At 39.4% G+C, this 26,388-nt stretch overlaps 1 protein-coding gene across 9 annotated transcripts in view; it reads right to left on the bottom strand.

Moving 5' to 3' along the window:
- brd4 (bromodomain containing 4) overlaps positions 1 to 26,388 on the bottom strand; it is a 133,525-nt gene that overhangs the window by 63,301 nt on the left and 43,836 nt on the right. For 8 of the 9 annotated variants that reach the window (XM_055664100.1, XM_055664107.1, XM_055664106.1 and 5 more), the window contains 5 exons: positions 19,215 to 19,352; positions 16,447 to 16,585; positions 15,653 to 15,957; positions 14,647 to 15,078; positions 1,248 to 1,376 (listed from right to left, as the gene is read on the bottom strand). In XM_055664100.1, the coding sequence (XP_055520075.1) occupies positions 1,248 to 1,376; positions 14,647 to 15,078; positions 15,653 to 15,957; positions 16,447 to 16,585; positions 19,215 to 19,352 (1,143 nt within the window). The remainder of the gene's footprint in view (positions 1 to 1,247; positions 1,377 to 14,646; positions 15,079 to 15,652; positions 15,958 to 16,446; positions 16,586 to 19,214; positions 19,353 to 26,388) is intronic. The other variant, XM_055664104.1, reaches the window with a different exon arrangement.

Raw genomic sequence — 26,388 nt, 5'->3', positions numbered from 1 at the left:
ATAGCTCAATATGTCAAGAAAAAATTAGTTGCCATATGGCAGCTTTCACATACTCATGGCAATTCACCACCAAGTGGAGTTAGAAATGAAAAAAGGACATAAAACAGCCGCTACCTAATAACAATGAACTGCAGATGCTGGTTTATATCAGAGACACAAAATGCTGAAGTAACTGGGAAAAAATGGATAGGTAATATTTCAGGTGGGGACCCTTCTTCGGACACCTTCTTCAGTCTGAAGAAGGGTGCTGATCTGACATGTCACCTATCCGTTTTCCTATGTTACTCCGGCATTGGGTGTCTACAAGAAAGCAGCTCTTTTGCACAAACTCATCAACAGCAATATGATAGTTGAACAAACACCTGTTAACATTAAGAAATACATGATAATGTGCCATAAGAGCATTTGTGTACAATTGACTAGATAGGTATTCAATGGATAGACATTCAATTGAATATTTGAGAGTAGCCACTTCGAATAGTACTTGGTCAGTAATATAATCATGTCAACTTGCATTAGCTGCTTAATTTTTTGGAACACTGTCTGAATCTGAGATCTGATTCACAGACAAAAGTGTTATCACTGCACCGTCCCACGATCTGATACATTTACTTTGACCTTATTGACTTGCATTCATAACTTTAACGTCTGTTTTCCACATTTCCGACCAATGGTCTTACACTGTTATTGATCTCAATGACAGATTGGGGACAACGAATGAGATATTAATTTACAACAGATATAAATTTTCATTTGCAAGAACTGCTTTAAGGCTACTTTAATTTGTTCCTTCCATTAAAAACATACAACCGTATGGCTTAAATCGAATTTAGTTAAACGTCTTACTACCATACTAATCTAAACTATGGAAACCTGTATTAGAACAATACATGTTTCTAGTCCAGTAGAGGGATCCAATGAAATAAGTATTCCTTTCTGGCGACAGTGGCTGCCTTACAGCGCCAGAGACCCGGGATCGATCCCGACTACGGGTGCTATCTGTACGGAGTTTGTACGTCCTCCATATGACCGCGTTGAGTTTTCTCTGAGATCTTTGGTTTCCTTCCACACTCCAAAGACATAGAGGTTTGTAGGTTTATGGCTTGTTATAAATGTAAATTGTCTCTAGCGTGTGTGGGATAGTATTAATGTGCAGGGATCGCTGGTTGGTGCGGATTCGGTGAGCCAAAGGGCCTGTTTCGCACTGTATCTCCAAACTAAACTAAATAAACCAACCACATACAAACCTGCAGTTTTCTTGCCATCGCAACCACTTCATGATCAGGAGGATTATATTTGTAACAATTGGAGAACATCAACCGAACATCTGCTGCAAAGTCTTGAGCATCCCCATATTGTCGGTTGTCCATTTTTGCCTAAAAGCAAACAAAAGATCAAGACATTGGCTACAACTCACAGGCAACCTTCCAGTCACTCTGAAATTAAGTACCTTAAACTTCCTTATGTATTAATACTACTGGAATTAATTCAAGTTAACAAAACTAAGACCTGGGTGTTTGCTACTGGCTTGTATAAAATCAATGTTATAATCAGGAATACTGTACAAAGATTCAAACCTCCAGATTACTAAATTCATCTTTTTGGATTAAAAATAACCCAGGTTCAAGCATTGAAAGGAATTTTTTTCTTCATCCAACATTGCCGTCTCAATTTAAAACACAAATGGCTAGACAATGTTAACCTACAGCAAATGTGATCAAGTTTTTCAGTAATATACCAATATTAATCTTTGTACAGCTTCAAAACAGTCAAAGTTTCCAAAAACAAAACCCATATTCTCCTCAAAAGTTCACAAAGTACACACACGCATCTTACATACAGCTCTCACTTTAACAAACTTATTTTACTGCTCCAGTGTTCTCCATATTCCAACAGCATATTGAAGGGGGCTAATCAAATAAATTGGGTCATGTGTTTTTAATTTCACCTATTAATCAAAAAATAAAATAAAATAAAAAATACAAGACTGCCTAACGTCTGCCAAATGAAACATGTCCTAACGGACATCAACACTAAATATGAAACAACTCGAGTTACCGTGGTCTTTGAAACTCTGCCTCGTGCAGAAATCATTTACTAAATGCAGCAGTGTGTGTGGGAATCTAATTTCATCACAGTAACACAGTAAATATCCAGCCCACTGATAAATGCTTAACAGAATTGCTGGTCATGGCAACATTTATTACCATCCCCAACTGCCCACGATGTTGTCAACTTGAAAATTGAGTTTTTCTGATTAAGGTAATCTTGCTGTGCTACATTGAACAGTAGAGCACAAGCACATGCCCTTTGGTCCGCAAATTCTAGACCAAACACGATGCCAAGATGCCTTATTCGAAAATTGATTTGATTTTTTTTTTTCAAATCATCAATCTACGCACAATACCCCATAATAAAAAAGCGAAAACAGGTGTTTAGACATTTTTGTAAAGTAATTAAAAATAAATAACTGAAATATGACATTTACATAAGTATTCAGACGCTTTACTGAGTACTTTGTTGAGGCACCTTTGGCAGCGATTACATTATCAAGTCTTCTTGGGTATCACGCTACAAGCTTGGCACGACGCTGTACACCTGTATTTGCGTAATTTCTCCCATTCTTCTCTGCAGATCCTCTCAAGCTCTGTCAGGTTGGATGGGGAGCGTCGATGCACAGCTATTTTCAGGTACCTCCAGAAATGTTCGATCGGGTTCAAGTCCAGGCTCTGGCTGGGCCACTCAAGGACATTCATAGACTTGTCATGAAGCCACTCCTGCCTTATCTTGGCTGTGTGCTTAGGGTCGTTTTCCTGTTGGAAGGTGAACCTTCGCCCCAGTCTGAGATCCAGAACGCTCTGGAGCAGGGTTTCATCAAGGATCTCTATGTACTTTGCTTCGTTCAACATTCCCACGATCCTGGCTAGTCTCCCATTCCTGCCGCTGATAAACATCCCCACAGCACCATGCTGCCACCACTATGCTTCACCGTAGGTATGGTATTGGCCGGGTGATGAGTGGTGCCTGGTTTCCTCCAGATGTGACGCTTGGCATTCAGGCCAGAGTTCAATCTTGGTTTCATCAGACCAGAGAATCTTGTTTCTCATGCCTTTTGGCAAACGCCAAGCGGGCTGTTATATGCCTTTGACTGAGGAGTGGCTTCCGTCTGGCCACTCTACCATAAAGGTCTGATTGGTGGAGTGCTGCAGATATAGTTGTCCTTCTGGAAGGTTCTCATCTCCACAGAGTAACTCTAGAGCTCTGTCAGAGTGATCATTGGGTTCTTGGTTACCTCCCTGACCAAAGCCCTTCTCCCCCGATTGGATAGTTTGGAAAGGCACACACCTGTATGTAAGATCCCACAGTTGACAGTGCATGTCAAAAGTTCTTCCATTTAAGATGAAGGAATTGTCCGTAGACATCCGAGACAGGATTTTGTGGAGACACAGATCTGGGGTAGGGTATAAAACACTGCTGCAATTGCTGCCCGAAGAAAAAGTGTTTTATACCCTACCCCAGATCTGTGTCTCCACAAAATCCTGTCTCGGATGTCTACGGACAATTCCTTCATCTTCATGGCTTGCTTTTTGCTTTGACAACTGTGGGATCTTACATACAGGTGTGTGCCTTTCCAAATCATATCCAATCAATTTAATTTATCACTGGTGGACTCCAATCAAGTTGTAGAAACATCTCAAGGATAATCAATGGAAACAGGATGAACCCAAGCTCAATTTTGAGTGTCATAGCAAAGCTTATGTAAATACTTATGTAAATGTGATATTTCAGTTATTTATTTTTAATTACTTTGCAAAAATTTCTAAACACCTGTTTTTGCTTCTTCATTCTGGGGTATTGTGTGTAGATTGGTGATTTAAAAAAAAAATGAATTTAATCCATTTTAAAATAAGGCTGTAAAGTAACAAAATATGGCAAAAGTGATGGGGTCTGAATACTTTCTGAATACACTGTATGTAGGAAGGAATGACTAGTTAGAGTTGGAATGCCTCATCCACAAACAGTCTTGTCCTGTTTGGCGACAGGCTCCTTAAGGTTGTTGGAACTGCACCCATCTAAGCAGGAAGAAAGTAGTCTTCTGGCTTGTGTTTTGTGGATGGTGAAAAGATTAGAATTAGATTCCTTTATTGTCATTCAGACCTTTTGGTCTGAACGAAATTATGTTGCCTGCAGTCGTACACAGAATCAATAATAACAAAACATACAATAAACACAAATTAAACATCCACCACAGTGAGTTCACCAAGCACATCCTCACTGTGATGGAGGCAAAGTCTTAGTCTCCGTCTCTTCCTTCCTTGTTCTCCCTCTGCGCTGAGGCGATTGATCCAGGCAGAGATGCCGTCCTCCAGTCCAGTGGACCTCCGTGGTGATGTTGCTGCCGCTGCCGAAAGCCGGAACGTCGTCAATCATCCGTTGGGAAATCAAATGTGAACAAGCCATTCCTGGGCGATTTCCCATGTTGTTAGGGTCGGCACCAGTATCACGACTGCATTGAAGCCCAGAGCTGTGCTTAACTCGAGTACCATAGTGCAGTGGACTGTGACACATGATATAGTCTGTGCAGGTAGACACAAAATGCTGGAGTAACTCAGCGGGACAGGCAGCATCTCTGGAGAAAATTGATTTGGTTAAATATTGTTTTCTATGGTGCTGAGAATCACAGGAATTGGGGATGGCCAATTGATTTGGCACTTTTGACAGAATGCAGTTGCAATACTTCCATCTCAAGTTTAACACCAAATCCCTAGTCCATGAAGGATCGGGGCGTACTTGGAGTACATTCTCCATTCCGATATTTAATTGCCCACCACTATTTACAACTAGATGAGACAAGAGTATAATTGTTATTGTTTTGCAACTTCATTAGATTGGAATCTCATCTACTGTATTCTGGTGTCTCTCTTACACTTGCTCATTGAACCATAAGCCATTATTATATGCACTGGTCCCAACTGGCAAATAGTGAAGCACGGGCCTTTGATATACCCGTTCCCCATCCATTATGGTGCTTTATCCTACTCTGGCCTCAATATTAGTTTGCCCATTCCATGCATTAAACTGAAATATAAATCACCAACATGTGCTGCAATGTTACATCAGGAATTATTTTTGTTGCATCATTGTAACGTAAGAAACAAGGCAGACAAATTCTAATTGCTTTACTGCAAAAACAGCACCACTCAAACTGTATATGGAAAAAATTCTCTGCTCATCATTCAAACTAACAGTTATTCTACGACGGTTTAGATGTCCAAATGTCCAAAAAATGGAATGCTCAACAAATGGACAATTTGGCCACCAAATAATTAAACAGAAATACCCACCAACATATTTATTTTGTGTTTGAAGAATTGCTACTTAAGTTAACTCTATTAATCCAAGTTGAAAGTAACATGTGATATTTTGGAATCTATAACCTCCAACTGGTGGTGAAGGGGGAACTCCATAATATGGCATGGTGCTCCATACAGACTACCCTCCCTAAACCAAGAGCTAAAATTACGTTACTGAAAAAAAGGCAGCATTCATTGCTACATCAACAGTCCATCGCAATTTTTTTCCTGTGTTAGTTTTATCCTTTAAACACCTACGATGTCCCAGCATTCTTTGTATTTCAGAATTTTTTGGGATTATGCTGATTTTTAAAACTGTTTATTTCACACATTACTTATCCAAAGTTCGACTAGCTGGAAGTATATAAACCACTTCAAAATTCACTCGGATATGAAAATCTTTATCTTCCACAATTATACTGGAAGTTATGGGAGTTGGAGGGGGGGAAACAATTTGCAAGAATTTATTTTAATCCAGTTTAAAACTGACACCCATTTCACTGCCTCGGTTCTTCTCTCTTGGTTACCCAAGTTTTAGAATGTGCTGGAGGGAAAAACAACAGGGCCAAGTCACTAAAAAATATTGCCAAAAGCATCTCAAGATAACGATCAGAAATAAAAGCACTCAACTTACTCTAAGTGCACATTTGCTTCCAACACCATGTATAAAAGGCGCTTCCTTGTTATTGAAACAACCTTCAAAACCTACTCTGCTAATGTCTTACAACTTTAATGCAGGTGTATAATCCAGTTCACTCACACTCACCAAGAAAATCATTCTGCACGAGATGAGACTGAGAAAGGAGACTGCAAGTGGAACAAAAAAAATCTACACTGTGATAAATATACATTGTCACTTTGCAGCAAAATGGAATCTTATTTACTTAACCGCAGTTAAAAACCTTTTCCATGCAAATTGAATAATTAACTGAAAAATGTTTCAATAGAATGTTTAATCAGTTTCTTTCATGTAAATATGTTAAGGATTGCATATAACAGATTATGATGTTTCCAGTATACTCAATAATTGCATTTAATCCTAGTTTGATTTTATTAAGATCAAAAGAATCATACCCTGCAAAGATGTACAAAAGAAAATCTAATTATAACCTACATTGGGATTCACAGTAGAATGGTTCAATGTACTTAATAAAACGAATATCAAAAGAGAGTGTGTTATGCCTATGCTCCAATACATTATCATTTCATGGAGAAGTGCAGGTAACCAATAATTATGGAAGCTTCTTTTCTGCTACATATGGAAATGTAATTGCAGCAGCATGCTAAATTGTTACTGAACTACAAATAAATTAGTCAGCAATGATTGGAAACACAATTACAAGCTCAGTACAGGATATCCGTCTCTTGTTTGAAGAATCCCATTGACCTTTCTGATAGATGAGTGACAGTTTCAATGACTTGCAATTTTCTGGAGCATTCTTAGTCATATTTAAAATGTGATAGAAGACCAAGAATGCTTCAGAAAACAACTGTAGCATGAACAAATTATAGCAAGTGTACAATATGAGGAGCAGAGTAAACTGATTTTTCTGACGGAGAAATCGGCTTAGACATTCCCCAGTCTGAAGAAGCGTCTCGACCCGAAACATCACCTATTAATTTTCTCCAGAAATGCTCTCTGACCCGCAAGAGTTACACCCGCTTTTCCTGTATATCGGTTTAAACCAGCATCTGCTGTTCCTTCCTACACATTTCACAGGAACAAATCCCTTGCATAACATGGGGACTGATTGCCTATACAATTCAGTGATTTGAGCAAACATCGGCAAAAGATTGTGACTGTGCAGGCAAATCTGTTAACTTTTTCCATTTCTTTCTGATATTAACAGGGAGCAACACCCAAAGCCATTTCAATGTTCAATTATGACCAAATTCTGTTTAGGAGCCTGTGACAACTACACTCACTGTGGTCAATCATGCCACTAATTCGATTTTTGCATGTTCCAGACAACACAAATAAAGGCAAGCCATGCGCACAAGGAACCAAGATTTATTTAAAGAAAGGGAAGCTTTTTATTCTATGATAAACTATTGCCTTTAAATGAGATTTGATCTACGAGATTAATGCAACGAGAAAAAGTACATCCCTGACCATTGGGCCTTGGACCCTTATTGCCAATGTCTGTCTGTAATCAACATAGCTTTGTGTAGGAAGGAACTACAGATGCTGGTTTATACCAAAGATAGACACATGGTGGAGAGGAAGGGGTGACGTAACGGATCGGGGCCGTTCTGCAGACTGAAGGGTCTCGACCTGAAACTTCATCCATTCCTTCTAACTAGAGATGTTGCCCGTCCGCTGAGTTACTCCAGCATTTTGTGTCTATCAACATAGCTTTGATTTATCAGAAATTCATTAAGACAACTAAAATTAAAATTAATTTACGGTAGAGAAGAAAAGTAGATTACCAAGAAACAGACAACTGCTTTACTTAGTACAAGTTGGTCCAAGGATAACTATACCAGCTGTGACAAAGATTGCCCATGGTAAGTAATAGATTACAAGTAGTGTTCACATCAGTTCTCAACTTCTTCAGCTGTTAGTTTTAAAGCTACAATGCAGAGTGATCCAATACGAGTAGCTATAGTATACAGATTCTTCCGACCTAGAAATCAGCGTAGATATTTTGCAGGATCGGAGCTCTTCCATAACATGGGGGCTGCTTGTCAAATTCAGTGATTTCAGCAAATATCTGTGAAAGATTTGATTTATAATAGACAACTGTTTGTCTGTCCTTTCTATTTATTATTTTTAACATGTGTTAAAAAGTATGTTTTAGTGTTCCTTGGTTTGTTTTATGTGTATGTGCGTGTGTGTGGGCGGGGGAAACTTTTTCTCAATCTCACCTCGACGAAAATGCGGTTTTCCCCCCGTATCTTACCTCCGTCCCCACTGCGGCCTAACATCATGGAGTTGGCGTCATTTCCTGGAGACCGACGGGCACTCCAAGCCGCGGGAGTCTGTGGGACTTTAACATTGCGGAGCTTGCGATCCCTTTGCCAGGGATCGAAGCTCCAACCGCGGGGCCTGAGGAATTTACACCGTGAGGCCCGCTGTCTCTGATAAGAAGAGGCCGACTCAGGAGCTCCATGCCGCGAAGAGTTTCGACTGCCCCGTCGCGGGAGCTTTGATCACCCCGACGGGGGCTTCGATCGTCAGCTGCGGGGGCTTTGATTACCCCAACTGCGGATGGTTTGATTCCCCCGGCGGTGGGAGAACAAAGGAGGAAAATATTGAACTTTATTGCCTTCCATCAGTGAGGAATGTGGAATCCACTGTGATGGATGTTTATGTTAACTTATGTGGTTGTGTGTCTTGTTGTTTTTAACTTAGTATGGCAACTCAAATTTCACTCTACCTTAATTGGTACATGTGACAATAAACTGTCCATGAAACCTTGATTGTCACAGACCCTGAACAGAATTTGGACACAGTTGAACATTGAAATACCTTTGGTGTGTTGCTACTAGTTGCTATCGAGAAAAAGAAAATAAAACAAGCTGATTTGACTGTACAGTCGCAATCTTTTATAGATATTTGCTGAAATCACTGAATTGTACATGCAGTTCCCATGCGTGCAAGGGCTCCGTTCCTGAGAAATGTCTGCACATAAATTTCTAAGTCAGAAAAATCTATCTACTATAGCTTCAAATATTATATCCCTGCATACACTTCCTATAATTCTTTCGTTTCATTAAATAAACACCCTATAAACAAATGTCCCGAATACATTAGTTTAATTAGATCATAATTAAACTAATGTAATACATACTGTATGCAGCAATCCATGAATACCATGAAATATTTTATCTACCTGCTACTTATAATTTAGCTTTACTTTCACATATCCAGCATACAATTTTTGATTTTCAAATGCAGTTCCAAATTTTTGATGCAGATACTTACAGCATGGAAGATAGTCTTCTTGCCAAAGACATTAAATCTGCATCTACCAGTTCCAGCCAGGTGAAACCTTTTTTTACTAATTCACTCGGGAGACATCATAATACTTCCATTAAAATGTCCCTTGACCATCTCTGCACCAAGCAAAATGCGCCCAGCCTCCCCAGTTTTCCATATGATTAAAATGTCATGTCCTGGACAGGACAATTAAATTCTTACTTGCTGCAGCACAACAGAATATGTGAATATGTAAACATTGTATATAACGGGGACAAAAGTTCAATAAATAACAAATAAAGTGCAAATAATAAATAATAATAGTCTTTCGCCGTTCAGAGCTCATTGCTTATTCGTTGTGTTTAATAGCCTGATGGCTGTGGGGAAGGAGCTGTTCCTGAACCTGGACATTACAGTCTTCAGGCTCCTGTACCTTCTTCCTGATGGCAGTGGTGAGATAAGCGTGTGGCCAGGATGGTGTAGGTCCTTGATGATTTTGGCTGCCTTTTTGAGGCAGTGACTACGATAGATCTCTTCGACTGTGGGGAGGTCAAAGCTGACGGACTGGGCGGTGATCACAACTTTTTGTAGTCCTTTTCGCTCTTGAACGTTCAAGTTGCCGAACCAGGCCACGATGCAACGAGTCAGAATGCTCTCTACCGTGCACCTATAGAAGTTTAGGAGAATCTTCTTAGACACGCCAAATCTCCGTAATCTTCTCAGGAAGTAGAGTCGCTGATGTGCCTTCTTTACAATTGCATCAGTGTGCTGGGTCCAGGAAAGATCTTCTGATATATGCACACAGGAATTTGAAGTTATTGACCCTCTCCACAATCGTCCTGTTGATATAAACAGGATTGTGGGTCCTCATCCTTTCCCTACTAAAGTCCAAAATCAGTTATTTGGTCTTACTGATGTTGAGAGCCAGGTTGTTGTGCCGGCACCATTAGGTCAGTCGGTCAATCTCACTTCTACACTTTGACTCGTCCCCATCTGTGATTCGTCCAACCACAGTGGTGTCATCGGCGAACTTGATGATGGAGTTCGCACTATGACCGGCTACGCAGTCATGGGTATAGAGCGAGTAAAGCGGGGGGTAAGCACGCAGCCTTGAGGTGCTCCCGTGCTAATTGTTACTGAGGAAGAAGTGGTTCCTCCAATTTGAACAGACTGTGGTCTGTGAATGAGGAAGTCGAGGATCCAATTGCAGAGGGATGCACAGAGGCCCAGTTCCGTGAGCTTGGTAACCAGCTTGGCAGGGATGATGGTATTAAACGCCGAGCTGTAGTCTATAAACAACAGCCTGGTGTAGGTGTTTTTATTGTCCAAGTGGTCAGTGCGGAGTGGAGAGCCAGTGAAATTGCATCTACCGTTAACCTGTTGTGGCTGTATACGAACTAGTCTCAGATCAGGCTAGTTTTCTTCAGTTCATCTTCATTGCACTCACTACAGGCAAGATTTTAGCTAAGCATGAAAGAAACTTGCTTAATTTGGTAAATTGTCTCAAATTATGTTAACGTAAGGGTCTATAAATTCTAGGTCCGTGTTTCCTAAAGCATTTCTGCACACGACCAATTTGTAAACTGATATGTTCTGCAACACAAGCGGTAGTCATCATATTATAAATATACATGATTACTTATCAAGCATCTTTGTTACTATTTCCTTAAATCTTTGCAAATCCCAAATGGCTTGTAGCCTCAAGGCTGAGAACCTTTACTCTCAGTTTTTTTTCCATGCATCATATTTGAAAAGATTTTGCCATCCAATTCAAACTGCTTCTCATTCTTTCCCAAATGCACAACTTAACACCATCTTCTGTTTTAAATCAATGCATTTCCATTTTCTATATCCTGCTTACTGTCTTTTTCACTGTGTGCAACATAGGAACCTTTGTTTCAACAGTAAACTATGCCCTATAACGACTAAGGTAACCTCCATAGGAATTTCATCATCACAGGTCATCAATGATTAGTCCCTATTTTATTCCGTATCACCCCTTTGCTTAAATTACTAACTCCAAACATTCTCACAGCTGCATTCTAGACATCCCCTGGCACCACTCTGCTGCTGCCACATTTACTTCAACAATCATGAAGCATACATCAAAGCCAACTGCTTTTTCCCCCCCACTGAATAGACCATCAAATGTTAAGTGTGTCTATTTTCATCCTATTCAACTTCTCTTCTTCCACAAGAATTATTGCGGCATTTGCTTCAATTTATCCAAGAAGACTCACTACACTGGTTCTTGGCATGAAGGGCTTGACACGAGAGAGGTGGAGCCTATACTTATTGGAGTTCGAAATCTTCTTGATAAATACAAGATTATGATGGAGGTTGACAGACGAATGCCGAGAATATTTCGAAGCAGGGTTTTATAAAGTTATAAAGTTCTTCCGTCTGAAGAAGGGTTTCGGCCCGAAACGTTGCCTATTTCCTTCGCTCCATAGATGCTGCTGCACCCGCTGAGTTTCTCCAGCTTTTCTGTGTAACCTTTTATAAAGTTAGGCAGCCAGGTTGCACCAATTTAGGAGGCCATCAATTTAATATGAAAAGGAGGAAGTTCTTTTAAATATGAATCTTTGGATTTCTCTATCCCTGAGAGCTGTGAGGACAATGTCACTGTAGTTGATCACTTCATAATCTTGAACAATTTATAAAATGAATGTTTAATTATTAATGCAGGAGTAAAGCAAGATATTAGACTTCTGAAATAAAGCAGAGCCAAAAGCTATAGAAAGAAAGTGATGTTGCGGTAGAGAATGGCTTGGCCATAAGCACGTTGAATGTCAGAGCAGACTAAATAATCTGACTGACTACTGCAGCTTCTTAAGTTCTTATTTCTAACCAGAACTTCAACACAAAATAAAAATGTTCACCATATTATTGGAATAACGCAATCAGTGACATTAAAGTTTATATTTAGAGTTATACAGCAGAGAAACAGGTCTTCTGGCCCAAATCTACCCGTGCCGACCAAGATACCCCATCTATGCTTCTCCCAGAAAGCATACGGTCCACATCCCTCTAAACCTTTTCTACCTATGTACCTGTCCAAATGTCTTTTAAATGTTGTTATAACCTGCCTCAATACCTCCTCTGGCAGATCATTCCATGTACCCACTGCCTTCAGTGTGGAAAAGTTGCTCCTCACGTTTCCCATTAAATCTGTCCCCTCATCTTAAAATTATGTCCTCTGGTTTTTGATTCCCTTACTCCTGGCATAATACTCCATGCATTCACCCTATCTACCCCCTTCACTTGGACTATCCCATTAAATTATAGGCACCAATCAACTAATCTTCAGGATGTGCATAATTTTGTTCAACTTTCCTCGCCCTAGTAACTTCCAAGTTGTCTTTAATTTGCGACTTTGTGCCTTTAAGTAGTGTTGCTCAGAGCTTCACTTGCATCTCATTAATATGTGGGAAATACTTGAAACCAATCAAACATTTCTACAAACAGAAGGTTGAAAATACAGTTGGTGGGACAGCAGATTTTGAGTGCCCCATACACAATGTTAACCAATGACACTGCAACTACAGTGCTTCTAAATTATAGTGTGGCTATGTCGAAATGAAAGTTATATTTGTAATTTATCACTTCATAGCCCCAAATAATTAGAAAGAAAATGCTAGCTGTTTCATTTAGTTTAGTTTTAGAGATACATCATGGAAAGAAAGGGAGCTTCAGCCCACTGAGTCCATGCCGGTCACCGATCAATCACTTGTTCACATTTGTCCCATGTTATCCCACTTTCACATCCACTCCCTATACATTCGGGGCAAAACACTTGAGGCCAACTAACCAACAATTACGCGTGGCTTTGGGATGTGGGAGGAGCACTGGAGGAAAAACCCGCAGCCACAGGGAGAATCTGAAAACACCACCCAGAGAGAATCCAAGGTCAGGAATGAGCCCAGGTCTCTGGTGCTGGGAGGCAGCAGCTCTACCAGCTGCGCCACTATGCCACCCCATATGTTAATATGGGAGAGTTTCATTCTGAAAGTCAAGTTCATTTCACAAACCATATGATAAACTGCTACAAAATATACACAAGCCTGAATTGCCAGGACAAATCTAGTGGCTGCACAAGAATATTTGAAATAGGAACAGGAATAGGCCATATAGTTCCCCATTCATCGATACAATGGCTGATGTTCCATCTCAGCACACCATCCCTATATTCCTTGATGCTCAAGTTTTGCTCTATTTCACATGAACATAACCAAGCTGGTACAGTTCTCCAGGGTAGGAAATACCCAAGATTCAACACCCTCCAAAGGATTACACAACTATAGTTATATTTGTTTAGTTTAAAGATACAGCAAGAAACCCATCGGCACACCATGTCCATGCTGACCAGCGATCCATATCCAAAACATCCTAACCCGTTGCCTATCCATCTCCTTGACAGACGCTGAATTACCCCAGCACCTCACGTTTTGCAAGTTTGTAACTTGACAAGCTGCTTGACATTTTCTTCTGTATTTACCAATTTGAATGACATATGACGTTGAACAAAATAAAAAAATAACATGTGCTATTCCATAACCAATCTAATTTTGCAGCAGGGCACACAATCAGTTTGGATTATTATTTCTGAATTGTATTTATGAACATAACATCACTGCCAGATAGAGCTGATTATTAAATGCAGAATTATAATGCCACAATAAAATACTTTCTCTTCACAAAAAAAAAACAGTTGCAAGGAAATCAGTCACATGAAGCTCAAGGTTAAATAAAACTGACAACAATCATATAATCGGTATGTATGTCATAGTATACATGCATATCAATCAAGCAGAAGTGAGAAAATGGGTCTATCAAGCTTGCTCCACTATTTAATAAGGGCCCGGTTGATTTGACCATAACCTGAACTCTGCGTTCCCATTTATGCAGCTTCATTTATTATTTAATCCATGTGCCAATAGAAATCTACCTACCTTAAAAAAATATTCAAAGACCACTTGAACTGCCCTTTGGAAAGGAATTCCAAAAACCTACAATCCTCTGAGAAAATACATTTGCTTCATCTCGCCAACATGCAGGAGTTCAAACCTTTTTTAGGTTCCATTTGGTCTCCGTAGTGACATTAGAATTCAAAAAGTAGTGTTGCAAAAAGTAGAGCAACACTACAAAAAGGTTTCAGCCCATGCAACTTCTAATATCTTCAACTTTGGGATTCTGATATAACATTGTCTGAAGACAGACAATGAAATATAGCACAGGTTATTTTAAGCACTGATAAAAGATTCAGTACAAGACGACGGACACCTCAAAGTAATCAGAGCTGCTTCAATGGTGTTTCATAATACAAGATCTAAAATTACAGCTGAAAGACACTGTAAAGTATAGGCTTACTTTAATAGTACAGAGATCCATTGGGTGTTTTATAATGTCATGATAATCATGCAGTCCCAAGGCGTCTACATCCACAGGTTTGTAGAAGGGCCAGGCATAGGCTGCGTGCTTCTTGGCGAACATTTCCTTTAGAATCCCAGTGCAGTACTTCAACTGTTCTGAAACGTTTCCACTGCCGACAACAAGCTCACTGCCACTGCCATCACCACCACTTCCGACAATCCCAACACCTCCACCCGCACTCTTCTCAAGATGAATTTGCTGTTGTGAGTCTGGAATCTCTTTCTTTGCAGGTTTGGGAGGTCTGCCACTTCTGGAAGGGATCTTTGCAGGTTTGGGTTCGGTCATTAACGGAGAAGACTCTCGACTCTTCACTGCAACGTTGGTTGTTGGTGTTGTTGTATCAGCTTTCCTTTTCACACCCTTTTTATGCTTAAAAATAAAAGAGAACATTGTAGATTCAAATATCCCAATTGAGGAAATATTAATTAACCAGCAAATGACAAATGAGAAGGGAATTAATCTAATATCAGCATTGGTGGTCAATTATCTGTTAAAAGATTTATAAAATGGACCTCACTATTACAAACGATTTTTTCCCCTTTACATTGGAGAATGCCTGAATTCTGACTATTTCGCGAGAATAGACAGCCAATACCTGATATCAGAATAAAAGGCATGAAAATTCCAACCCATATCTCATTCTTGTTGTTCTCTCTCAGTTCTTATTTCTCAAACTCTTCCCCAAAATTCAGCCATAAAGTCATCAATATTTACAAATATGTGAAAAAAATGAATACAATAAACACATTCAATTTGGAAACTCAGTCATTAAATGATCAATTTCCTGTCCACAAATACTGAATTATTGATATCTTCCTGAGGACATAGATATGAGGCAAATGAATCCTGCATACTTGGAACTATTCCCCAGCTTGGGCAAAGTTAGCCAAGAGTAAATATGAACCAAACACACTGGAGGGAATGCTACTGTAGAGATAATTACCTTTAAAGGCTGTGGCGCTGTCGTCATCACAGTTGTTGGCGTGAGTGTCGGCATTGGGGGTGCTGAAGTATGCGGAGACACTGTTGTGGTTGGAGGCTGGACTATCAAGTCAGGAGTTGCAGGAGGAAATGACTGTGGCGTTGGTGCCGGCACAGATACCAATGGAAGCTGCGGCTGTGGTGGCGCAGGCTGAGATGCCTGAGGTGCCCGCTGAGGTGGTGGCTGCTGTGGTTGTGCTGGTGCGGATACTGGCATTGTCGTCTGTGTGACAGTCTGTACAGTTGACACGTTGGTTTTAGAATGAACTAAAAAAACAAAGAGAGTCACTTACATTAAATATTCAAAGCGAAGGTCACAAAAATAAGTAAATTTCAAAAAGCTTTCCAGTCACAAGTCTAAAATGTACATTAAAATGTAACAAGGTAAGGATTCAGTGAACAATATCATAATCAAGGCTGAAGATGGGTTTCGACCCGAAACGTAGCCCATTCCTTCTCTCCAGATTATTCATTCAAGGACAACACACTAAATAAAAAAACACATATTAATGGAAACTATAGGTATATGGAAAAGCTGGTTAAATCTCGGTCATAAAAGTATATGTGGATCATGCTAGCAAACATTTCTAAAAAATTACTTTTGAGGTAAAATTAGGAACCAGACCCTTGGAATACCAAGTGCTTGACAGTTTGCTGAATCATTGATGATCGTAGTGGAATGACACGATTCATAGCCAAATTGCGAACCGTGTCATGATATTAAATTTAGCACTAAAAAAAACAGATACACTTTACCTGCTTCTTTTCTGCTTCGTCCCCGTGATCCTTTGGTAGGCTGGATGGGTACTTCAATCTCTTCTTGTGGCATCTCTGAAATTTTCTGAAGAAATATCTTTTCCAAAGCTTCTGCCATTAAGACTATATCATCCCCTTGCTGTTCCAAAAAAAGAAAAATCTATTTGTACAGTTACTTTGAATATAGCTCAAACATTAAGACATTTTGGCGGCCATAAGTCTAGTTTCATTTCGGATATCATGTCAATCTGTTGAAGCACAGCCACGTCCTCTCAAAGCTGCAACTTTAAATAGGATACTAGACCTGCACACCATATTCTAGGTTGAATCTCAACAGGGTCTTATGCAATTCTGGCAAGATGGCTTCAGGTTTTGTTCTGCACAATGACTTATAATAGTAGGAAATGACACCAAGATGCTTCTGAATATCAAAACTTCAAATTCCACCATTTAAAATAAAAACTGATTTTCTATCAAAGTGGATGACCCCAGTTTTCCACCTTTTATTTAGCAAGTCTTCTTCCATTCACTCAGTCTGTCTCTATACCCTTTAAGCTCATCACTATCTTCCACATAACCAGCTTGCCACCCTGTTCTGAAATGGCACCAAATTATTTAGCTGTTACATCCGACCCTCTCCCCTCATTCGATGAAACAGACCGTAAATAGCTGGCCTGCAACAATGACTCTTGTCACTCGATAGACTATAGCTCTCCAAACCAATAGTGACTAAAAAACGGAATATTCGGAATAAAGAGTACATTAGAACTGTATGTTTATTTCTCCCATTTTCTGTTCATTAACTATTCCTCATCCACATCAAGTACCTCAATAGACACAAAAAGTTGGAGTAGCTCAGCGGGAATGAATGACGTTAAGATTAAGAGTTACTTCAGCTTTTTGTGCCTATCTTCGGTTTAAATCAGCATTTGCAGTTCCTTCCTACACATTTCAACTACCTCAATCCCAGGTGTTTAATAATCTGGTTTCTAGTATATTTTAAAAAACCTTCCAGGTCTTAATACACCACACCTACTGGTTCACTTATCAATTTTGCTTGTTTCAAGTTTAAAAATCTTAAGACTTTTCAAACAGCTCTCCCTTTCATAAATCCGTATCGACTCTTCCCTATTTAACCGCCCTATTATCAAATCCTCAACATTAGATTCTGGCAGTTTTCCTACAATAACATAGTTTGAAGCAGGCCACCTGATTTTATTCATTATCATATCTGTTCAGCCTCCACATTATTTTCGTGCACTATCCAAAAATCTGTTACTATTTTGAGTAAACTCTATGCTGGGTTCTTTGTAGAGAATTCCAAACCTTTGGTCTTGCATTGTATTATTGTGTTTGTGCACATTACTGAAATTACACACCACTCTGTAAGCACCATGATGGACTGATGTCAGTTAAATCTGATCCCTCAAAGAGGAAACAGGATCTCAAATGGCAGTTTATATATAATCCCAGATACACAACAAGTGAAACACACACACTCCATTTTACGAAGATCACGTATGTTACATTCTTTAAGAAAAATCACTTTAAATCATAACATTGAAGTACAGAAGAGCATGATGCTTCCTGGACATCAGCTACAACTTTTCCATCAGTCATCTTGAAAATATTTTCTGCCGTAATAACCATCCAAATCAACAGCAGTTTTCCCAATGGTCTTCCATCTAATACACTGCCTCTGCCCTGCACGTCCACCCACCCCAATCAATCAATAAAAGGTCATAATTGATGCATCAGAATATTCATTTTCAATATTAGGGAGCCCTGGAATATGTCCCTGGATATTCCAATCCTCTCAGTTAGACACGATGTAAAATGCCAGTAGTCAGAATACACAAGTAATGTTCAAATTTCTCCACACAAAAAACTTTAAATGACAGTTTATTCCAGTCATATTTACCCAATAAAGCTAATGTAATGAACAAAACCCATTACTTTGTATAAATCCTTCCTTGTTATTTTAGTTTCTTATGCTACAATCTAGCAGCAATCCAGAAAGAACAAAAGTGATTTTAGTAATTAAGTCTGTACTTCACGTTTAAGTCCATGTTATCTATTGACTTATTCTCTTCAACTTTGCATACTTAAGGTTGGCAATGCATTGACGGGAATATTGACAAATATAATAACATGCTTCCAGAGCCTGTTCCTGTCATGTCTGATGATTCCTATTGATCATGAGATGGGCTGCATTTGATAGCTTAAGCTGGCATGTATTATTATCAACAGTTGGTGTGCAGCTGGAAACTGGGTTGGGGTCAGCTTGTTTTCACGGGCTTAAAGAGGCCTGAAACCTATACAAGTTGTTTTATCCAGGGAACGGTCAACTACTATGTGTCATTGCCAGCAGTGTAAGTAGCATCTCCATTTTTTTGTTTGAAGACTCTTAAAAATATCAAGGACTTGGTGTATTCATGGAATGTAAAATGTTGAAATACATAAACAAGTGCATATATCTTTGAGCAGATATTCTTGTACGATTGAATTTCCATCACGAAGCAAACACCATGAAGGTTTCTATGAAAACCACAGCTGGAGTTAGGTACAAAACTGCTTAGGTGTCAGAATCATACATCAAAGTGTTCACCGTTGTAGCAGAAGGTTTGGCTGTGGCAAGGAGCGCAACAGTCTGGAAGTAAACCACATTTGTTTCCTTACACGATTGAACCCAACATTTTCTCTTAAGAATTATCCGTCAGAAAGAATGGTTATTTTTCACTCTCATTGCACATGTTTCACAGTCTTACCTTATTGTAAATGTAACAGTTGGTAAACATGGTATTGAAGTCTTGAATACATTCTTGGGCGTTCAAGTAGTAATTGTTTTCCAAGCGTTTTTTAATTGTTCCCATATCCATAGGATGTTTGATGATTTTATAGTAATCCTGAAGAAAAATCAGTGGTAACTGTAAAATTTCAGACTTTCAAAACAAAGGTTTTTGTACAGTACAATTAATTTTGGCAGTGGTTTAAGAGCATCACTAACGTTTTTGGAGACAAGTGGAGCTGAAGTGGTCCTTCCTCAGCACCACTGCTAGCAACATTGTTATATTTCTAAGTTAAAGCCAATTTCAATAGATGTGGAGAGGATGTTTCTACTAATGGGAGAGTCTAGGACCAGGGTAAAAAGACATACCTTTAGAAAGGAGATGAAAATAAATTTAGACAGAAGCTGGTGAATCTGTGAAATTGCCACATTGCCACTAGACGGCTGTGGAATTGCCACATTGCCTCTAGACGGCTGTGGTGTACAAGTCATTGGGTATTTTTAAGGTGCAGATTGACAGATTCTTGATTAGTAAGGGTAACTGATGTTATGGAGAGAAGGCAGAAGCATTGGGTAGAGAAGATAACAGACCAGCCATGATTGAATGGCGGAGTATACTTGATATTCTGCTCCTATAACTTATGAACACGAGTAAGTCCGCCTGCTTTCCCTTCCTGAAGTCAATCAGTTCACCCATATCGCAACCTTAACGATCCCACAAGTCACGTCCAACAGTCTAGTCAACAGCTCAGTCTGAAGAAGGGTCTCAACCTGAAACATTACCTATTCCTTTTCTCCAGAGATGCTGACCTGCTGAGTTACTCCAGCATTGTGTCTACCTTTAGTCCAGTCAAACATGATCCATTTCACAAATCTACGTCGACTTTGCTGACCTACTAATACTTAAGGTATTGCGTACAATAACAGGTTCCTGGCATATAAACATCTTTTAATTGCTCACCATTAAAAAAAAGCCTTATTTTCCTCCACCAAAGGTTTCTTCCCTTCCCACATAATATTCCACATTCTCACTCGTTCACTTAATCTATTTAAATCTCCCCAACAACACACTAAAGCCATTTTAGAGTCCACAATGCCACCAGGCTTTCCATTCTGCAGTATTTTGTTTCCGACTTCAATTCCTCCATCTAGCTTCATTCTGCAACTGAATCAGACTATTTAGAAATCAAAAATACTGCAGATTTCAGAAATCTGAAAACAGAAAATCTCTAATTGTTCACATTAATTTCAAACAAATGGTTCTATTAGTAACCATATGACAGCGACAATAAAGTTCATTGGACTCACCATATAGTTGACCAATAGATTAATAATCTCCATGGGTCTCCAAAGATCTCAATCAGGTTACACACAAAGCCATTAATGGCCTGAACCACCCGGAGGTTAAAAATAACACGGCATGGTTTCACCAGAATCTACCACAACCTGCCCCATTACAAACAATTTACTGAGGTTTATTTTTCCTGTTTTCTGCACAGATAACTTCAAATTTTACACAAAATCCAGTGTAAGCATCACCTTTGCCCATTGCTGCCGAGACAAAACAACCTCTTACCGATAAGCTAATTTAACAATACCCATTCCACATTTCCTTGGTCATCGTCTGCTTTGATCTGTTGTTTTCACACCCTGCCCTTCCACATATCTCTTGTCTCTCTCCCCGACTTTCAGTCTGAAGAAGGGTCATGACCCAAAACGTCACCCATTCCTTCCCTCTAGAGATGCTGCCTGCCCCACTGTGTTCAAGAGGGAGCTAGATAGGGCTCTTAAAGATAGCAGAGTCATGGGATATGGGGAGAAGGCAGGAACGGGATACTGATTAGGGATGATCAGCCATGATCACATTGAATGGCAGTGTTGGCTCAAAGGGCCGAATGGCTTACTCCTGCACCTATTGTCTATTGCTCCTGCATTTTGTATCTACAGTGTAAACCATCATCTGCAGTTCCTTCCTACATAATACGTTTTGCGATGTACTCCAACTTGTTGAGTGACCTCAATTAACTATTTGTTAGGCTATGGGAAGGGTATATGGAATGGAACCAGTAGGAATGTTCTATCATCAGGAGCTGGTGACTTGATCAGCCAAATAACCTTTCATGTTGAAATCATGCTGACATTATTTTAAATATGTTGTTGACAATATTGCACTCCAGAGACAAACATGTAAAGCAGATCCACTTTGATGCACACTGAGACTTAGGCTAAGGATGTTAAAACCAAGCCTACTCAGATGGACATAGAAGCTCATGGCAGAATTGAAAGGGGTGTGGTACTCTCATGGAACTCATTTATCCACAAACCGACATAAAAAGGACAGACTAACCAGTCTTTACACTGTTTATGAGGCTCTGCGCTGAACGGCTGCTGCGTACAAAAAAAACATAAATCAACTCCAAAATTCACGAGCAGTGAGGGCTTTCAATTTTGTATCCAAGGACCTGCATGAATTAACGTTCATTGCTCAAATAATTGGATACTCAATTTTTATTAGATGTTTGGGGGACTGATTGACAAGGGAAAAATTGAGATATTAAATTTTAATTAGCCTCAACTTATAAACGTTCTTCAAAGATTGGGTACTGAAGCGAAGCATTGTTCATCTATATTATTAACAACCTTTACAAAGATCAGTTTATTGCACTGCAAGTCAAAATTATACAAGAAATCTATACATTCAAAATAATTTAAAATGTCAGGACTGCTGTTCACTATTTGGCTTTTCTTCCAAAATTGCTGGTTTGTCAAGTCAGCCAACATGTTTTCTAAGACTTGGCAAATGTATCAGTTTACTTGATTTATGTCAGTGATCCAAACAGGCTATTACTCGAGTGTTTACTTTTGACTGGCCCAAGTTGGAAAGGATCCAATTGGCACATTAGTATCAGGTACCACAACTGACAAGTGGTGTTGGTTAATGAAATCTAATAACTATTTTGGTGGAAGCCTGAATCGCATAATATAACATGATGATTATCAATCTGAATTATCAGCATGAATTACTACCACCGTTAAACTATGTCCTCTCACAAAAGCCAATTTCTTAGTTCTTACACCCGTCTATTTTTCTCTGTCTTTATGGAAGGAAATTAATCAGGATTTGGCTTGCTAATTTGTCCTTCTCGCCTTGTGTAATTCAAGAACAATTTGCACTTGAGAAAATTAAACATGAAAATAATTATCTTTTAAATTTAAAGCACATCAGTACATCGCTGAAGCTGCTTTTTGACTTCCGAGCTAAATATTTGCTTTGTAAATACTTGAAAATGAGTCAAAGAAAACCTAATGCCATTGCAGGAAACTTTCATTCAACTGCTTCCAATGCAATAACATCACTTTGTTTAAGGAGGAACTGCAGATGGTGGAAAATCGAAGTTAGACAAAAGTGCTAAACTCAGCGGGTGCAGCAGCATCTATGGAGCGAAGGAAATAGGCAACGTTTTGGGCCGAAACCCTTCTTCGGACTGACATATCACTTTAATTGGAGGAGACCAATATTACCCACAGTACTCCATGTAGGGTTACACCAGTGCCCTCCAGAATTGAAGCATAAACCCTCCTACATTTGCATTCAATTGTCCCTCACGATAAACATTAAGCTTGCTAACTTTCCTAATAACTTGTTCACCCCATATTATATCCTTTTAGAAATGTTCCATTAGGTTTCCCAGATTACATTGCAACTCCGACCTCTGCAATATCTCATCATTTGGATAACATGTTCCATCCTTTTCCCTTCCAAAGTGGACAATTTCATATTTTTCATTTATCTCATTCAGACAATTATCAGTTTAGAAAATCCCCAGAGACTTATTTGCCACATGTACAAAAATTGTGTATTATTCCTTCATTTGCCAGATCTTTGCTCACTTGTTCAATCCATCATTAATGATGGATTCTTCCCTTTATGCATACTTTCAATACCTACTTTTCTGCAAATTACCTTATATGTCTTCAGGTCATTTATGTAAACTGTTAAGCCCCGCTACCACTCTGTGGCACACCACTCAGGTCAGCTTGCCAAGCAGACCCCCCCCCCGAAATAAACGAAAATCGCATTACATTCCCTGATGCTATTTTATATTATACACAACTGTCGCTCAAGCAAAAGCTATAGTTTTAATATCAGAATTATGCCAGAAACAGATACATGTATGAATGTTAACCATAGCTTTAATTATATCAATTAATATTTTAGTGTGTAGGAAGGAACAGCAGATGCTGGTTTAAATCGAAGATAGACATAAAATGCTTGGGACAGGCAGCATCACTGGAGAGAAGGAATGGGTGTTTTGGGTCGAGACCCTTCTTCAGACTGATGTCGGGGGAGTGGGAGGTACATAGATAAGGAAGTGTATAGATGAGGCAGTGCAAGGTGTGAAAACAGGACAAAGGGAATAGAGATCAAGGAAAATCAAGCACATTGTTAATTGGGAGAAAGTAACAACAAAGCAAACAGATAAAATATAGTTGGATACAGCAAGACTGGTTGAAAAACTGGGAAGGAGGAGGGGATGGAGAGAGAGTGAAAGCAAGGGTTACTTGAAGTTAGATAAGTCAATATTCATGGGATGTAAGCTACCCAAGCGAAACACGAGGTGCTGTTCCTGCAATTTGCGCTGGACCTCATCCTGACAATGGAGGAGGCCCAGGTCAAAAAGGTCAGTGCGGGAATGAGAGGGGGAGTTACAGTGTTCAGCAACCGGCTAGTAAAGCAAGCGGTGGCCTGGAAAACGAATGACATTGAAGGGCGTGCAAGGTGTCTTGGACATAGGTAGGGATTGGACCAGGGGGTATAATAGCAAAGATGAGGTAGTGAGATTAAATTAATATTTTAGCTCAGTTGATTGCAACAAAGTTAGGAGGTCATGATCAGGCACAATTTCAATACTTTAATATTCTCTTACAAACTAGAAGGAATTCATTCAACCCAGAAACTATATAAGTTCTCAGAATTCACATCAATCAAAAACCCCATTTCCACCAAACCATACACCCCTCTCATGCACACCCGTTTACACTAACGCCCCTTTCAGAACCCAGATTTACCTACCATCAGTAATTGCAATTTATAGTCACTGATTAGTAAAATAACCAGCAAGTCTTTGAAATAGGCGAGGAAATGGAAGTGCCCAAGGACACTCACATGGTCACAGAGAGATGCAGACTCCACACAGGCAGCAATGGTCAGAATTGAACCTTTGTTGAAGCTGTGAGACAGATGCACTACTTGTGGCACCATTGTGCTAGATTGGCCATTTAATTCATCTTGCTTTATGAAAATAGCCCAATATACCACCAACAATACTGGTATGATATGAAGAAATTCAGAATGTCTCAAGGACCTAAAAAGGTCACGTGAAGATTAAAAATTCTCAAATTCCTCTCTTCTCTTAAAATTCAATTAGAATTCTATTTGATTTAAAATGACAAACCTGGATTGTATGATGTGTAAGCAAACAGCAAAGGTACCACTTATAAAAATAGCCCCAAAATAAAAAAGACAAATTTTACCAATTTAAAAAATCCCCAAAATGACTTCTGTGCCACATGTACAAAAATCCACCAAAAAAATCAATGAATTTTCCACGTCTCCCTAATCATTCTACCAAGTTATTCCTCCCTCTTTCAGCATAATAAAGCAACTATTTTCAAAGGGTTTACTCATTTCTGAATGTACACTCTCATTCCTGTGTACCCAGTGGAGATACAACAACCATTTCCACTCCCTCTCTCCCATCAATCAAGGTCTCCAACACACTTTCAAGTTAAGAGAATAATTAACCGATACTTAAAAACAAAGTGCAGGAGTAACTCAACAGGTCAGGTAGCATCTCTGGATAACATGAATAGGTGACGTATCGGGTTGGGTCAGCACATGGTAGCTCATAAGAAGTATTTAAAGTGGAGCTGGACAAATATTTGAAAAATCAAGGAATGGAAGGTATGGAACTGGCAAACAGGAGGGGCCGATGTCAGCATTGATTAGCCATGATGATATTAAATGATGGTACAAGCATGGAGGTCTATTTTCTTGCATGTTCTTAACATCTTCGAGCCCTAACCACCAAATACTCTGCTCTTGGCCTATGAAACGCTTTCCAAGTTCAAGGAGTGGCCATTTTTCATCCAGCAAATTAGAGCCTTCCAGATTCATTACTCGAGTTCAACTATTTCAGATCATAAACAATTTTGATATTGGTGTTAGGGGTTATGGGGAGATAGCAGGAGAAAGGGGACGAGAGGGAAAGGTAGATCAGCCTGATTGAATGGCATAGTATTGATGGGCTGAGTGGCCCAATTCTGCTCCTAATGATGAAGCCGAATTTTAGTTAAAAATATAAGAAGATATTAAATTGGCTTCTGGGCTAGCTTACAGCTTATATTTAGTGTCAAATTAGGCTTTCCTCAGGTTGCGGGGTGTGTGAGATAACATTGTCTCCCAAGTGAAGGAGCTAGAGAGATATCTTTGAAAGTAAGATGCCATAAACCAAATGACCAATGTTTATGGGGGAGGAGGCAATAAAGGAAGAGAGAAATAGACAGTCACATCTTTGTAAACAAATGACCTATGTTTATGAGGGACCAAATGACAGAGGAAGCAGCGAAGAGAGCTAGGGTGGTCTATTTGGAGATAAGGCAAATGGCCAATGTTTTCAGTATATCTTGTACCATGTAAAAAAAAGGTTTGATGTGATGCATTCTGTGGAAACCTTTTCCTGTACCTCTGACCATGACTAATGTCTGTGGAATGTGCAAAGGGGACAAAAAAAAACCTATTTAAGGCAATGTAATTCTGTTGTTAAAGGAAGGTGACTGAGGACAGTCAAGTGTCTGTGTTGGTCACTTGACTGGAGTTCTCCCTCCCTTCCATCGGCCGATGTTAAGTAAAGTTTTGAACTGGTCTACCAAACAGTTTGTGTGGTGTCTGTTTATTAAGAAGCGAACCTGGTTTAGTAGTTAAGATAAGTAGCTTTTTCACTATAACTTATGCTTATGAATTTCAGCAACTGCGTTATGCTCTTTTGCCATTTCAAATATTGTGCTTCCTTTACATACCTATTCACACAAGCTTTTTCTTCTGAATTTACACTGACTCATTTGCATCCTTGTCTTTTAATCTCTTATAAATC

The sequence above is a fragment of the Leucoraja erinacea genome, chromosome 39 (genome assembly GCF_028641065.1).
Source record: "Leucoraja erinacea ecotype New England chromosome 39, Leri_hhj_1, whole genome shotgun sequence".
NCBI classification, from domain to species: Eukaryota; Metazoa; Chordata; class Chondrichthyes; order Rajiformes; family Rajidae; genus Leucoraja; species Leucoraja erinaceus.
This window is presented reverse-complemented; position numbering and strand designations above follow the sequence as displayed.